At 41.3% G+C, this 16,725-nt stretch overlaps 1 protein-coding gene across 4 annotated transcripts in view; it reads left to right on the forward strand.

The window, feature by feature from the left end:
- The window catches only part of TFDP2 (transcription factor Dp-2), a 39,328-nt gene that overhangs the window by 13,428 nt on the left and 9,175 nt on the right, over window positions 1-16,725 (forward strand). For all 4 annotated transcript variants that reach the window (XM_077348776.1, XM_077348777.1, XM_077348779.1 and 1 more), the window contains exons 5-12: window positions 491-612; window positions 2,637-2,684; window positions 4,310-4,472; window positions 8,572-8,715; window positions 9,086-9,154; window positions 9,358-9,509; window positions 13,591-13,757; window positions 16,443-16,548. In XM_077348776.1, coding sequence (XP_077204891.1) covers window positions 491-612; window positions 2,637-2,684; window positions 4,310-4,472; window positions 8,572-8,715; window positions 9,086-9,154; window positions 9,358-9,509; window positions 13,591-13,757; window positions 16,443-16,548 — 971 coding nt within the window. The remainder of the gene's footprint in view (window positions 1-490; window positions 613-2,636; window positions 2,685-4,309; window positions 4,473-8,571; window positions 8,716-9,085; window positions 9,155-9,357; window positions 9,510-13,590; window positions 13,758-16,442; window positions 16,549-16,725) is intronic.

A 16,725-nucleotide genomic window follows, 5' to 3' on the forward strand; every position in this document is an offset into this window, starting at 1 on the left:
CACACGATCTTACAACATCTCCATGTTTATTATGGTCTTCCCAAAAACCTCTTAGTGTTTCCAGTTCCAGTGGACTATAGATGCAGAATACTTTGCAGAAATGGCAACCTTGTTGTCCGTAGCTTTCACTGATGTTGAAAATCAAGAACGTTCTGTGAATTACAGAATTCTCTCCTGAATATTTAAGTTATATACGTGTGTAGGAATAAATGGTCCACTCTGCATTAAACCGTCAAAGTGAACAAATCCTACATGCATTTACTACCAGGTCCTGTTAGTTAATGCTTAATGGAGGTTTGTATTTCTTACCTGGAATTTTGACATCAGGCTGTTACTTATTGTCCCATTATTTACCTCCCTTTGAGACAATGTGGTGATATTCTTACTTATAATTATTTGTTTTTGCTTATGTTCAAATTAGATTTTATTTGTGCATCTGAATGCAGAATACTTTGCAAAGTTTAATTTGCTTTATTTTTAATTTTCATAGATTATAAGCACATCTCAAAGACCGTCCAATTCAGGAAGTATTCTGATTGGAAATTCATATACCACAGTGCCAGCCATGGTCACTCAGACACACATAATAGAAGCCACTGGCTGGGTCCCAGGGTAAATAACCTATTTGTCATTTCTTATTCTTGCATGCTTATTTCAGGTTTCCTTATTTTTTTCAGGGAGTTGGCTCATCAGTGTGTTGGCGACCTTTTGACTCTTGTGTGCAGACATGTTACTGCTTGACTTTGGTCAAGCTTTATTAAGCTACATGATTTATATATATAGTCACTTGCAAACGTATTCAACCCCCTTGGTGTTTGTCCTTTTTTGTTGCATTATAAACTGGAACTAAATTGAGTTTGGGGGGGGGATCAGCACCATTTAATTCTCACCACATACCTGCTTCTTTGGAGGTACAAAACCTTTTTTATTGTGACACAAACAATCCTCAAGGCAAGAAAAACAGAAGTCATGACTACGCATAAGTATTCGTCGCCCAAAGTCAATACTTTGCAGAGCACCTTTTGTTGCAATTACAATCGCCTCACTGCTTCTAGCCACTCGGATTTTCGCCCATTCTTCAAGGCAAAGCTGCTCCAGCTCCTTAAAGTTCGATGGGGTAGTGTTGGTGTGCAGCAATCCAAGTCATGCCGCAGATTCTCAGGTTGAGGTCTGAGCTTGGACTAGGCCATTTCAGGACATTAACATTCTTGGCTTTAAACCATTCCATTGTTGCTTTAGCTGTATGTTTAGGATAATTGTCCTGCTGAAATGTGAACCTTAGTCCCAGTCTCAAATCTCTGGTAGATTGACACGGGTTTTCCTCAAGAATTGCCCTGTATCTAGTGCCATTTATCTTTCCTTCAATCCTGACCAGTTGTCCTGTCTCTGCTGATGTAAAACATCCCCACAGCATGATGCTGCCACCACTATGCTTCACTGTGGAAACGGTGTTCTTGGGAGTGTTGGGTTTGTACTATACATGACGTTTCCCACGCTGGCCAAAAAGTTCAGTTTTTCTCTCATCTAACTGGAGAACCTTCTATGTGTTTGGGGAGTCCACCACATGTAGCTGGGCAAACTTCAAACGTCTTGGTCTTTTTCTTTTATTTAATAATGGATTTTTTCTGACCACCCTCCCATAAAGCCACACTCCATAGAGTATGTGGCTTAAATTATACTCCCATTTCTTCTGTGGATCTTTGCAGCTCCTTCAGAGTTATCCTTGGTATCTTTGTTGCATCTCTGATTAATGCCTTCCTTGCCTGGTCTGAGTTTTGGGGGGGAGCCTTCTCTTGGCAGGTTTGTAGTAGTGTCATATTCTTTCCACTTTGTTATAATGGATTTAATGGTGCTCCATGGGATATTCAAGTATAACCCTTCTGTGATCTGTACTTCTCCACAATTTGTCTCTGACTTGTTGGCATGCTCCTTGATCTTCAAGTTACAGCACTTAGTGATGCCGAAGAGTTAGGGGCCTTTCAGAACATGTCTATTTATACAGACAACCTGTGGCGGATCATGTGCCACTTGGATTGCATATTGGTGGACCTTAATTATGTGAATTCTGAAGTTAAGTGACTGGACCAGATCTTATTTAGGGGTGTCATAGCAAGGCGGACGAATACTTGCACAGTCATGATTTTGTTGTTCTTGCCTGGAGTACTCTTTGTGTCACAATAACAAATCTTTTACACCTTCAAACTGAAGGCATGTCGTGAGAATCAAATGGTGCTAACCCCCCTCCCTTCCCCCACCCAACTTAGTTCTAGGTTGTAATGTGACAAAACAAGGCAAACACCTGAGGGGGGGGATATTTTTGCAAGACACTTTAGGTAAGGGGAATAATCAGGATGGTTTGTTCAGTGCAAACAAGTCCTTACTATTTCTGTAAATTTAGGTTTAATTTCTGGAATTATGAAAGTATGGATAAAATGCTTTTGCAAAGTAGGTGGGGGGAGAGCTCCAACAAGAGTGGAAAAATTTAACGCCTGATTACTTAATAAGTAGTTCCTTCATAGCTGCCCTTTCCCAGTCTCAGTCACCTCTGTTGTCCAGAGTATAAATAAGGCTAAAAATATATAATACTGTTTAATCATACACATTCTAATGCTTTGACTCTTTTAATATATTCAAAGGGACAGAAAACGAACTCAAGACTTTATGGAAACAGATTTTTCAGAAAGGTATGTGTTGCTGTTGATTTGTAATGAACCTTGTTTTTCTAATCTAATCTGCCTTGAGTCTCAATGAGAATGATGGACTATACATTAATTTCTTGAAATATTTCCCCCCACCTATCATCATGGTTCAAAGTGGTGTTTAGTAATTAAAGTATTACAATTAAAGCAAAACTAAAATAACAAGCACTGTCCTTCAGAAATGTGGGTCCCAGGCCTTGGAAAGGCTTTAAAGGTTATAACCAGCATCATCAGTTGAACTCAGAAATAAGCTGGCAGCTGAGGTAGTTGTTTCATAATAAGCTACATATGTTCCCGTTGGCAGTCCCCTGATAATAATTAGGCTTCATAGTAGATCAGCTGCAGTAAATGAGTAAATGTGCTCACGAACTCCTTTAAAATAGGATTATAAAATGACAGTTTTATCTCTGATTCTGCTTCTCTGTAGAAATAGCGTTGTCTGCTCTATTGGAAGAAACGTTACTGTCTCTTAAACTTGCTTACTTCTAAATCCCTTCTAAATCATCTGTCTAGAGCAGGGGTAGGCAAGCTTTTTGTTGCATCTTCCTGTGAAAAGGCTAATTTCCAGATAAATTGGGAGTGGGAGGTGAAGATTGTACATGGCCAGGCACATTCCTAGTCCCAGCAGCACTACTGGTTTCCCAAGGATTCACCTTGGACATAGCTGGTGGCTGTGCAGATCTAACAGGCAGTGGGCATAAGACATGCCTGCTGCTTTCTTTCACACTGCTGGCCCTAGTTACTTGGCCAGAGATCTGACCTTGGGTACTAACCTACTAATTAGCTAACAGCTGTTCCATGTGGAGCACAAAATTGGGGAAGTACTACCCCCGCCACCTTAGTGTGGCTTTCACATGGGAAAATGGGTGGGGCAGCAGTCTGAGTCCACTTGAGCACTTTATCGCTTTCTTTAAGAACGTGTTCCTCACAGCTGCTGTGTGGCTGCAGAGAACTTGGACCCCAGGTCTTTGAAAACAGCAGTTTGGCCGTCAGTCTAATTAATTCTGTGGGATAATTGGGCACATATATTTATTTATTTAGAGCACTTGCATGTAGCCTTTACAGGCAGCCAGCTCGTAGAGGTTTACTAAAGAAAATATCATAAAACAGCATAAAATAATTAACTGGCTATTTTTTTTAAGCTAGAGCACAAAATCATTTAGCATCCTAAATTGAGCTCATAAAACAATTCTCGAGTAGACTGTAACAGTTTTAAGAACTCAAACCTCTTAGTTCAGAACCTGAATTAAAAAGAAATTTTGAGTAAGCATCAGGCAGACTCCATGGGCAGACTCCAGACTCCATCAGGCAGACTCCATTCTTTGGTCAAGATACCACAGCTGAAAACACCCCATCTCTGCGGACAGTTCTTGAAATATAGAATCTTACAGTTAACTTTCTGAAGAATTCAGTGCATTAAAAGTCATATGTATTATGAAAAAAGAGAGAAGATAACATTGGAATAATGTGGTTGGCTTTGTTATTCTGTATATTCATGTTACCATTTTCCCACTAAAGCAAAAAATTCAAGTACCACACTTTCAAATACCACTAATTCAGTTATTAATCTTGTTTGCTTAGCTTAAATCTGATTTTTGTCTTTTCTACAGTAAACGGAGTAAAAAAGGAGATAAGAACGGCAAGGGCCTAAGGCATTTTTCAATGAAAGTATGTGAAAAGGTCCAGCGTAAAGGAACAACATCGTATAATGAAGTTGCAGATGAGCTGGTATCAGAGTTTACAAATTGTAATAGTCACTTGGCAACAGGTTCAGTAAGTAAATGGCAACACATACTTTTTTTTGTTCTGCCTGACAAGATGCAGTCAACTTTCTTAAGCACAAAATGAAGTGGGTAGTTTGATATAGTAATTATTCATGAGTTGGGTCAAGGGCAAGTTGTGTCACAGCATTATAGGAAGCCAGAAGGAGGCAGAATTATTTGCTTTAATACTACAGAGGAGAGACATGCAGTAATGGGTTTAAACTACAAGTACAACGATGTAGGCTAGATATCAGGAAAAAATTTTTCACAGAGTAGTTCAGCAGTGGAATAGGCTGCCTAAGGAGGTGGTGAGCTCCCCCTCACTGGCAGTCTTCAAGCAAAGGTTGGATGCACACTTTTCTTGGATGCTTTAGGATGCTTAGGGCTGATCCTACGTTGAGCAGGGGGTTGGACTAGGTGGCCTGTATGGCCCCTTCCAATTCTATGATTCTATAAATTTCCTCCAAATAGGGCAACCATTTAGAATGACATGAGTAAGATACGTATATCAGTAGTGACTGTTGCTGTTACAGTTGTACAAACATACTAGTCAGGATGATCCCATGGTTTGTAGTGTCACGGCAACTGCAAGGCAACTAGTGAGGTGAGGGTATACAGACACAGATGTCCTAACACTCATGCCAGAAGTCTTATGGCAGAATATATGATCAGGCTGGTTAATTCTAATTGAAGTCTTGCAGCATATTTTGTCAGGATACAGGCAGTGGGAAACATAGGAGCTGGTCTCCATAAAGCCTGAAAACACCTTGATGCATATTGACATGGGGGAGAGGAGGATTTATAAGCATGCCAGAGCTCTTTACAAGCCGCTGTCTTTTGTATTGCCCAGAGTACAGTATCCCCAATAATCTCTGGTAACAGTTCAGCAAGATGATTGTAGCAGTAGAGCTTCAGTGAATGTTTCCACATGATAGTTATATATTCATTTCTGGACTAGGGGTGTGCATTTGGCTGTATCCAAGCCTAGTATTTTGGGGGTGTTTTTAACCCGACTACAGCTCAGATAATCTGATTGGCTACCAGTATAGGTGATCCCAAATCGTCATTTTTTTTTTACTTTTCCCCTGGGCATATTCAGATAGAGAGGTTTAAAGGGCTGGTAGAGACTTTCAGTTCAATGTCCTCTAGGGATCTTTCCAACTTAGCTCTGGTTTCCAGGGCAACAGGAGGGAGGGGGAAAAGGCACCTCCACAGCCCAATGGCAAAAGTGCCTTAGGCGGAGCTGTAGTGCTTTGGATACAATCATTGTAATGCTTTTGCAAAAGGCATTGCATTGCATGTTTGCAACTTGGCAAGTTGTTGGCTTCCCATTCTGAATCCAGCTGAACCAAAATACCTCTACAGAACCTTGGTAGAAGTAAAACATAGGGTGATGATGAATGTAGTATGCAAAGATCACCCACCAAATTATCAGCCACCACAAATCAAAATTGCATGCTGAATGAAAAGAGCAGCACGGAAACTGTTCTTCATATTGATGGAGATTAAAAGAATAGAGTAGGCTAGTAAGACCTGCATGTCAAACAGAAACCAGCAGAACCCACAGGAGCACCATAGATAATAAAGCTAATTTTCTGTGCAACATTCTTCTTTGTAGGGGTGGGAGATGGGAAAGGAGAGAGCCCGTAATGAAGGGTAACTGCAGCACTTAGGCTATGGCTCCTCCACTGAGGTAATGGTGATTGATGTGTACTGCTTCTGCTGAGAAAGGAGGATCATGATGGACACAGACCCTCCCTCTCACTTTCTGAAGTCTTCTCTTGGGAAATGGTGTATAAAGTTTCTCTGGATTTGCATTTTTTAGTGTTCTGCTGGTCTTCTCTTGCCTTTGCTTACCAAAAAAAAAACCCTGCTGGGATTCTCTGGTATGACATTGGTTAGATCTGTTGTGTTGGCACTGGATTGTGCTGCTAGGCACTATTGCACTGGCTCTGCTGTCTTTGCAACCCCTACTCAGTCGGCTTGTGATTCTGTGCTTGACATTGGTCCTGTTGACAGGGTTCTGCTACTGGCCACTAGTAGGTTGGCGCTGGGTTATGCTGTTGGGCAGTAGTATAGTGTTCTGATTCTGCTGTCCTTGCAGAAATCCACCCTCCCCCAGATTCTACTTCAGGGATTCTCTGCTTTTACCTTAGTCCTGTTAGTTTTTGGCAGTGCCACATTGGCACTGGTTCTGCTGGGCACATTGCACTAGCTTTGCTTCTAGCCTTGCAACATTGTAGAGATTCTCTGGGATATTCTGCTGGACTTGTGTTGTCTTGCTACCCCCCCCCCATACAATGGAAGTTGGGGGTATCTTCTTTGGGTGCCCATAGAATTAAACCCCTGGCCCAATCTTTTTGAAAAGTGGGGGTTCTTTGAGGAGAGGCTGAAGCAGCTATGCTGCAAATTTGGTGCCTCTACCTCACTCCCCTGACCATTGAATATATCCAAAGGTAGATTTCCCATTCATTTTAATTGACCCCATAGGGTATATCGGGGGGGGGGACCAAATAAAATTTAGTGTTCCCAGATATTACCAAATTTGAATACCATACTGGTATTGGGATTCAGGGATATCAGTAAATATCATTACTTTCAGGTCAAATTGACCTGACTTTAAAAAACAAAAAAACATGTATTTTCTTGCATGCCCATAGTCTGGACTTCTCTTCCTCACCCCATGGCTTGTTTTGGGTAGATTTTTACTCTGATGAGGTGAAACTGAATAAAGGTAGGAAGCATGCACCTTCTTTCTTTTACATTGTGTCAATGGACTTGAGCATCCAGGTGAGCCTGCTTCTGAAGGGGGAAAAGATAAGTGGTTGAGAGGAAAACAAAACCACGTTGTTTTATTGCTCAACCTTGGCAGAAGAGCCCATGCCCTCATCTCTTCATTCCCATGTGCTGAGCTCTCCAGAATGAGCTGATCTTTAGACAGGCTAAAAGGGAGGTTTATCCTAGTTCCTAATATTCTCTATTAAGTAACATGAGTTGTGCACATTCAGCTTGTCATGGTTTATTGCTTACTATCAATATATGAAAGAGCCTCTTGTGGCACAGAGTGGTAAGGCAGCCGTCTGAAAGCTTTGCCCATAAGGCTGGGAGTTCAATCCCAGCAGCCGGCTCAAGGTTGACTCAGCCTTCCATCCTTCCGAGGTCGGTAAAATGAGTACCCAGCTTGCTGGGGGGTAAACGGTCATGACTGTGGAAGGCACTGGCAAACCACCCCGTATTGAGTCTGCCATGAAAACGCTGGAGGGCGTCACCCCAAGGGTCAGACATGACTCGGTGCTTGCACAGGGGATACCTTTACCTTTACCTTTTATCAATATATGAAAGCATGTTTCTGTTGATCTTTCAGTCTGTTCACAAATTTCTTTTTAATTTTTAATAAAAAGATAGACTTTAAACTGTGTATAACTGTAGCATGTTGCAACACTTCAGTACTCTAACAAGTCTGTATTCAAGCAAGTTGAAAATTCTATTCTTAGAGCTAACCAGTCTAGTAAATTCACTATATGCTCAGTTCAAGCTTTCAATAAAAATTAGGAGGGGCAGGGACACTGTATACATAATAAGAATACTCTTTGTACAAAATATGTTCACTATATAAAGTTTATGTGGATTTCCAAATTATTTTTATTGTGGCAAAAGAGACATGTATAATTTTCACATGCATTCTTAAATTTTTGATATTACCATGTAGAAATTTTTACAAAGTCAACTTTCATCTCTTACAGCTGGTAGGAGCAAAGTCATTGCCCTCTGCTTACATAAATGTCTTGAGTCCAAAAAGTTTGGACTCTGCTATTATTGAATACCCTGATATTATTGAATAAATCTAGACCTCTTATTTCTTCCATAGGCTGACCTAGATATGGTAGGAGGAGGGGAGAGGAGCTAGAATGCAAGTTTAACTTTGTGAATGCTTTAATTTTTTCATAAACTTGTCCGTAGTTTTAGTCATAATAATGGTACCCTGTTGTCTTCCGAAGATGAGAACCAGAGAAAAATTCATGCCTTGATACATTAAAAAAAAAGAAATTTAAACATTTTTATATCGGTATTAGGTTGAAATATACATAATAGTGTTGTATTTTTATCAGGCTTACGATCAGAAAAATATTAGACGGAGAGTTTATGATGCGCTCAATGTATTGATGGCAATGAACATTATTTCAAAGGAAAAAAAAGAAATCAGATGGATAGGTCTTCCTACGAACTCAGCTCAAGAATGTCAAAATCTGGAGGTAAGGGAGTGGTGGGGCATATAAATTGTTCAGCTAAAAAGGGAAATACCTGAAATCTAATTTTAAAAACATTTTATGATACAGGAGTAGTGCTTTAGAATAACAATGTTGATGAAATAGAGCATTTATCGCACTTTGGTATTAACCCAAGTGAGATGACCCTGGAGGTTCCTTCCAACTCTATTATTCTATAAAGGGTTCTGAAAGAATTTGAATGAGATTCTGAAAGAATCTAAATGTAGCTGGCATCTTTGCAATGTATGTTGTATGTGCTGTGATTTGCTTCCTCCAAACAAGTGATTTCCTCATAAAATAAAAGTTCGGCATTAATCTGTGTATTGTTTTGTATTTTTAATTTTGTATTCTGAAGATTGAGAAACAGCGACGTATAGAACAAATAAAACAGAAGAGAGCTCAGCTGCAAGAGCTTCTATTGCAGGTAACCTGTCACCTCCCTAAGAAATTACATTTTAAAAATTAACTTATATACAGCTTCTTTGACATTCCATAGTTTAAAAATCCAGTGTTGCTGGGCTGCTGGATCATTGCACTTACTCAGCATGAGCTTTATCACATTCTGAGACAATAACCTAGGAAAGGTTAGGCATGTTAAAATCTGATCAGCTTCATTTCTTTTTACAGCAAATTGCTTTCAAAAATTTGGTACAAAGAAATCAACAAAACGAGCAACAGAATCAGAGCCCTCCATCTTTGAACTCTACCTTACAGCTGCCTTTTCTAATAATAAACACAAGCAAAAGAACAATTATAGATTGCAGCATTTCTCCTGACAAGTGAGTGTGATGTGGAAGCATGCATTTTAAACATTCAGTCTACTTTGTAAGAAGTCTGGGAAACTTCTGACAAAAAAAAAGAATTCAATTAATTTTGAATGTAGCTCTCACATTTAGTCTTCATTTTTTCTTGCCACCTACTCATGCAAATGTCCAAGAGCTCATGCAAATATAATGATATCATAAGATACAGAAGAGTTGAATGTTTAAATATCTTCAAAAATTGTGCGATTTCCAAAACTGCTATTCTAACAAGAAACCATGTGGGCAGCTTGGAATTCCAAAATTTTGGTGGATCAAGTTTGCCAACAGAACAAAAAAACTGCTCTGAGCTTTTGGGAAGGGCAGTATAAAAATGCAATAATAAAATATTAAATAAAATCTTCCACTGGCACATGAATTGCCAGATTTTCTACAGGTTGCAGCAGAAACTTTGAAATGAATCTTGAAAATGATGACAAGTGCCAGCAGAAGCACATAACTGTGACATACAGTCCTGTCATTGCAAATAATGTACTTAGGATAACAAGCAGAAGCAAGTCCTACGTTCAGTGATTTCTTCATGATGTTGGGTGGATTTCATATCTGCCTGGCAGTGGGAAAGTTCATAGAAGAATTGGGAGGTACACGTTTCTTGGCAGCAGTTGGAATGCTTGTATACATGAGTCAGTGGATTTATAGCAGGTTCCCATTTAACAGATTTGAAGGGGTACACCTTCTAGTAATCCATAATCTATGAATTCTATTCCCACTTGCGATATCTGATGAAAAAACAGTTATTCAGAAAGGAAGATGAGACTGGAGAATTGAGAATGCACATAGAAGGACAGTCACATAAGCATGTGAAAATGGCACAATGCTAGTTATCCCTGCTTGACTTGCAGTAAAATATTAGTACCTTACAAATTATGTCACAAGACATAGTTTCTTAACATAAGGTAGACTTGAAAATAGAAATGATTATTTTGATCAGCTTTAAGGGAGACAAGAACCTTTTCCTTGTGAAAGATAAAAAATAAAATATGTAGACAAGGTTTTTTTTTAGTATAGTTAAAAAGGGCTTCTTCAAGCAGTCCAAATGTTCTTGAAAAATTTGCACCAGTTCTGTTCCTTATAAAGCTGTATTTTTAATTTTCAGTTTAATTTTCACTATATTTTGAACCTTAGATATGATTAAGTCAACATATAAACTCATAACTTTGAAAGGAGAACATCTGACATAAGAGAAGAATTGTGGCTGAATAGTAGAGCCTCTGCTTAGCAGGTAGAAGGTCTCGAGTTCAATCCAGCTTTAAAGAAAGGATCTGGTGGAAGGTGATGAAAAAACCACTACCTGCTGCAAATCTTGAGTACACAATACAGATCTGTCAGGAGAATGTGATTTTTAAGTCCCTGAGAAGGTGGGCGGCTAAAATGGGTGGCCTTGTGTGGTCTCTTCTAGCTCTGTGTGATTTTGATTCTTCAGATTCTTTCCTTGATAGACCTATGGTCTGATTCAGTATGAAACAGCTTCATATTCTAGTAATACACAAGATTAGTAAATTCTGTGTGCATCTGAGCTGTTTTTGTATCCCAAGAATATAACTGTGGTGAGATGAATGTTCTCTAGTACAAGCACATTGGCTGTGCCAGCTTACAGGCAACCCACCTTACAAATAAAGCTTCTACACCTGCTGCTGTATCATCTCTGGCATTCTCACTGCTGAAGATATTTTGGGGGAACATCCTCAAAACTTAACCTGCATGTTTGCTGGCACCTCTAGTCTGCAGTCCAAACATACTGATTATACAACTGTAGCTCAGAATTCTGATTTTTACTTATGATGACCTGTTGAGACCAAAAAGGTTTGCAAGCTTCACCAGGTTGTCATTCAGATTTTCTAAAGATAAATGCAATCAAAAAAGTAGGAAAACACACCCCTACATGAGGAAGGTAACCAAAAAGGTTGAGACAAAAAAGCAAAACTAAAATATAGCTAGGCACATTGTCTTAATGTATAAAGGATCATGTATATAATTTAATAATTATACATTCAGAAATTCTAAATGTTTAAAAACCACAATCCTATGGTTCTGCATGTAAGTACCTATTCCTAATATAAAGAACAAATGTCCAATCATATAAATGCAAGTTAAAAGGTACAAATTACCAGTAAGTAGTTTTATCTGTCTAGTCCTTATCCATGGTTCCTTTGCTCCTTTAGCAGAAGTGTGTCCGGGGTGTCCGAGCTTGAATACGGGCCAATCAGGGTGTGGCTGACTGATTGGGCCAAACGCTACGCTCGCCACACACCCTAGCAGCCTGGCTGCTGATGAGCCTGGCTGCCAGGGGGCACATATCTCTGCCGCTCCACCCAGTGGCTGCCAGCGGTCAGGACGCAGCGGGGGCCCCACTGAGGACCCACCTGCGGCCCAGCCGAACACCCAGTAGGTTGAACGGCTGGAGGTTCCTCTGTCTCTCCACCCACTGACACGCCACTCATAACACCATTCTCCCTTCCCAGCCCTGCTGCCAGAGGACTGCCACAGCCTTCAGTTGGCCACCTCTGTGCCGCTGGTTGAGCCCGTGAAACCCCCCCTCCCCCAGGACTGTGTTCTCTCACAAGCCACTCACCCAACCTACCGCTCACTGCTGTGCGCCGCCTCCCGGCACCCCGCACACTACCATCCACCCTGCCCTACCCAGCCTGCCGCTCCTACAGCCCACTGCCGCCTCACTGAGTGCTGCAGTCGCACCGCCACCAGCCTAGCTGCCCAGCTGCCAGCCTGCCCAATGCCATTCTACCGGGCACTTGCCCTGCTGCTCTGCCTTGCACGCCCTGGGAGCGCCTCTGCAACAATGGTGGTGGAAGCAGCGTGATGGCAGAGGTCGTCCATCCACCCACATCCCCGGGGACGCCATGCCCACACCTCGCCAGTGGGAGAGTGCTCCTTGCTTCCCGGCACCAGCCTCCCCATGAACTCGCCACCTCCTAATCATCCCCCCCAACCACCCACTCCCTACTAGCGCTCGCTGCATTTCCTCCTGCAATGGGCTCTTCGGCTAGTTATTCATAAAATGACCAATACCCATGGGCATTTCTAAAGCAACCAACTAGCAGAGAGGCTAACACTCGCAAAGCATCTAAAAAAGTGAGTGGGGGTTACTCTTCATGAAGAAAAGCATGTTTATCTTCTGCAAAATGTCTGCATTTCCAGGTGAACTTTGCAAAATTTGTCCTTTGCAAGCTCAAGGATGATTTGGCTAGTCCCTTCCATCCAAAATTTAGATGCAAATGTGCCTTACCTGTGAAATGTTTTACTAGGTAATCTTTCTCTGAATAGAATCAGGAGGCTGTTGTTATTTCACAGCACATGGAAGTATTTTTTCAAATCAGAAAGTTCTGTGTGTGTGTGTGTGGGGGGGAACCTATTGGTATTTTGGTCCCTAGTATGTATTGTTAGCTGAAGTAAAGATAAACATCACCTTGAGGCAAGATCAACAGGCTTCTGTTACTTTTACAGAAAGAAAACTGTACTAAGTAACTATACTTTGGGAACAAAGGTACTTTCATATTAGTAAACAATGTCCTGCTAAGGAAAAAACTAGACAGTTTCTTAATTTGTTCATCCCCACCCCCACCCCCCAAAAAGTGAAGTTTGTTATTTTTTCAGTTAACATAAACCAGAACAAAGTAATATTTACGTGGGACTGAAAAGCAGAAGAAAGACAAAACTTTTTTTGTGACAAGGCTGTAGATGACCTTTTAAATCCATTGGGTTTAGTACAAGGCTCTGGCTTAAGCAAGATTTTCCTCACCTTTGAATCTGTTTAATGAAGGAGAAATTTATGGACTCCTATTGCCTTGCATGGAAAAAGTGCTTTAATTGGGAAATACAATAATTTGAACCCTGCTGAGGTGCCAGTTACACAAATGCAGTCAAAACTCTTGTCGAACCAAGCTATGTTTTAAATACACCTTTCTCAAGAAGTAATCTCCTGTGTGTAATTGAATTTGGATGCTTGTTGACACTATAATTTGTAAAATAGAACTAGACTACTTTAGGAAATAGTCTCATTTTGATATTATTCTTTCTGCAGATATGAATACCTCTTTAATTTTGATAATACCTTTGAGATCCATGATGACATTGAAATTTTAAAGCACATGGGAATGTCATTTGGTCTAGAGGCAGGCAAATGTTCAGCAGAAGACTTAAGAACTGCTAAATCCATGGTGCCAAAAGCTTTTGAAAGCTATGTCACAGGTAAGGCAATTGTGGCTTTAACATATTGTCATTAAACCTCATTTAAGTGAGGTATTTTCTAATGATGTCAGGCTGCAAGAGAATAAAACAGTATTAAGTGATTTATGAAAGTCAGAAGGATTGCATGCCTATGTTGGCTAGCTTTATATTGTTACATCGTTGTTTTAAGAAAATGTATGGGTGATTGTGAGCAGTCTTGAAGAGCTGGAACTTTTTACTACCCGAAGAAGTCGCGGCTTACAATCCCTACTGCTAAGGCTGTGCTTAAATGTTTAAAGAGTCATGTACAGAATGGCACTGCAGATTTTAGTATGGGAATTTAGAAAAAGGGTTCTGACAAAACGTTTGTAATAGGTAGTGATGAAGGTAACAGGTCTAGGAAATTGACGTGAGCAGAACCAGTAGCAGAGGCTTCATCTCCCTCACTTGACTGGTTTATCTGATATAACCTAACTACACAGATGCAAGTACATTTGTCTTGTGCCTGCTGAACTGAATTAGTTTGCCCCACCATAAAAGAACTAAAGAAGCACCCTTGCTGATGAACAATGTCATGGAGGGAATAGAATGTTATTCATGATATCTAAGAATGAAGTAGATTGCCACCAAAAGTAGAATGAAGTAGATTGTTACTGCGCCCGCTCTCCGCCCTGTCCCGCTGCAGCGGCCTCTGCTGAGCCGCGTCGCACAGAGTGCGGGAGTGATGGCTCACTGCTGGGCCATGGCGCAGGATGGTGCTGAGAGCGTCCACCGCCTGTGTTGTCCCCCTGGGTTCTCTCCTCCTGCTCGACCAAGCAGACTGTGGCTGCACCGCGGCCTGCTCTTTGACTGTGCTGTGTCTTCTCCTGCCCTCGAGGACACACCGTGCCACCGCCTCCACCCACATCCCTAACCTCTGCTCGCCCTCCATGGGCTATGCTGGTCCAGCAGGTAAGCCCAACTGGTGAGACGGGGGGGGGGGGCGGGGGGGGCCAGCCACACTCTCTCCCCTCGTGGCTCCAGGATCCTCCCGCTTACTCCCCCGCAAACCGTGCCACGCTAGAGCCCGTTTTATCTACTAGTATACATATAATAGGCAACATACTTCCTGAATGTAGTGAATAAGCTATTGCAATCTCAAATGCTGAACAATCATTTATACAAACACAACTGTGTTGTATTAATTTCCTACAATGGATATGGCAGCTCTTGAAAGAGTTAGACAAACCATAAAGTTGGTTCTTCCTTGTTTCCTGACTTTTTTGAAATTGTGAGCCAACAATGATGGCAGATAACTTAATCATTCTTATGTCTCATTACTTCCTTATTAACCTATGCAAATGATCCTTTGTGCCAGTTCTCCAAATTCAGCTTATTGGCTCTATGGTGCAATTCTGTCCTCAAAGGGGTTTTCCCATGATGAAGTAGGGCATGTTAAAGTGGAGAGTTTTTGTCTTCTGAACTTCATACATTGTTCACTTCCTCATTCTAGCACTTTAATTCAAACTCAAAAGCCACGCTTGACTTGAGATGCTCAGTGCGTTTTATTAATCATAGTAAAATGAAGGAAGGAATACAAACACATTAAATATAGCAGCAGACCTATGTGTGAATTCAAATTGGTGAATACCTGGATCTGAGTAGTCTACTTGCTTGTTTGTAAAGGAAGGCTCATGTGTAAAACTAATTAATTCATCTAGCCTCACAAAACCTGCTTTCATGCAAAATTTTATTTTTCTATGGTTGAACCTTGTTGCCGTGTAATGCTGATAGTAACCTACACCCTGTACAGAAAGTTACACTATATTATAAAGATAGTACACCAGGAATCCCCAACCTAGCAGTCATGGGCACCATGGTAGCCTTTGACGCCATTTCTAGCAGCTACCAACAGTTTTTAGAAAGGGGGTTCCTACTTAAAGGTTCTGAATATTTTGCACACAGTTTATACAGTAGGAGAGAAATTAGAAATTAGGGGGCTGCAGAACACTTCAGCTTCAAGTCTTAACAGATTCTGTGCCATGCTTGCAGAATAAAATGAAATCACTGACAGTCTTCAAGCAAAGGTTGGATACACACTTTTCTTGGATGCTTTAGGACAGGGGTCCCCAACCCCTGGTCCGCGGCCCGGTACCAGCGGCCGCGCCTGCCTCCCCCCCTGCAGCGAGAGGGGGGGAAAGAGGCCGGCACGGCAGCCGGTGTGGCAGTTGGCGCACCAGCGACGCTAACGCGCATGCGTGAACTGGCGCGCATGCACGTTTGCGGCCCTGGCTGCCAAAACGCGTAGGTGCTGCAACTCTGCTCATGCGTGTTAGCGCCACCTGGTGGCCAAAACGCGCATGTGCAGCAATTGGGCATGCGCGTTTATGAGCAACTGCGGCAGCCGGGCCGCTGGCTCTCCCCCACCCCCGGAGGCGGTCCCCGACCAGATGAAGGTTGGGGACTGCTGCTTTAGGATGCTTAGGGATAATCCTGCGTTGAGCAGGGGGTTGGACTAGATGGCCTGTATGGTCCCTTCCAACTCTATGATTCTATGATTCTATGAAATTGGAATTTTCAGGAAATCTCTTTAAGATTTCAGTTTTCTACTTAGAGAATGCATACCTCTGACGTTTGAATGGCTGTACTCTTATGTGTACGCTTTATTTTTATCTAAATGATTAGCATAGTATGTGGCATTGTAATTAACTGTATATTTTCTTTTAGAAATTTCTGCAGGAATATCTTGGGTGAACAATGGGATGGTTTTCAATTCTACTGAAGTAGGTTTACCTTTTGATACAGCTGGTGATTCTGCTGTTTCTAATTCAAGGTAAATATATGCTAATTTCCTGTCATTTGGTTTGAAATAGCTCTATATAAAATCCTCCCCAAACCATTCATTTCTTACTAAATACTAACAAATCCGTATTAAGTGGATCTTTTGTAAGGCTCATTTTGACTACATCTGTATTGATTGCCTTTTATGTATGCTTCCAGATCTATCTTT

The sequence above is a fragment of the Paroedura picta genome, chromosome 8 (genome assembly GCF_049243985.1).
Source record: "Paroedura picta isolate Pp20150507F chromosome 8, Ppicta_v3.0, whole genome shotgun sequence".
Lineage (NCBI taxonomy): Eukaryota > Metazoa > Chordata > Lepidosauria > Squamata > Gekkonidae > Paroedura > Paroedura picta.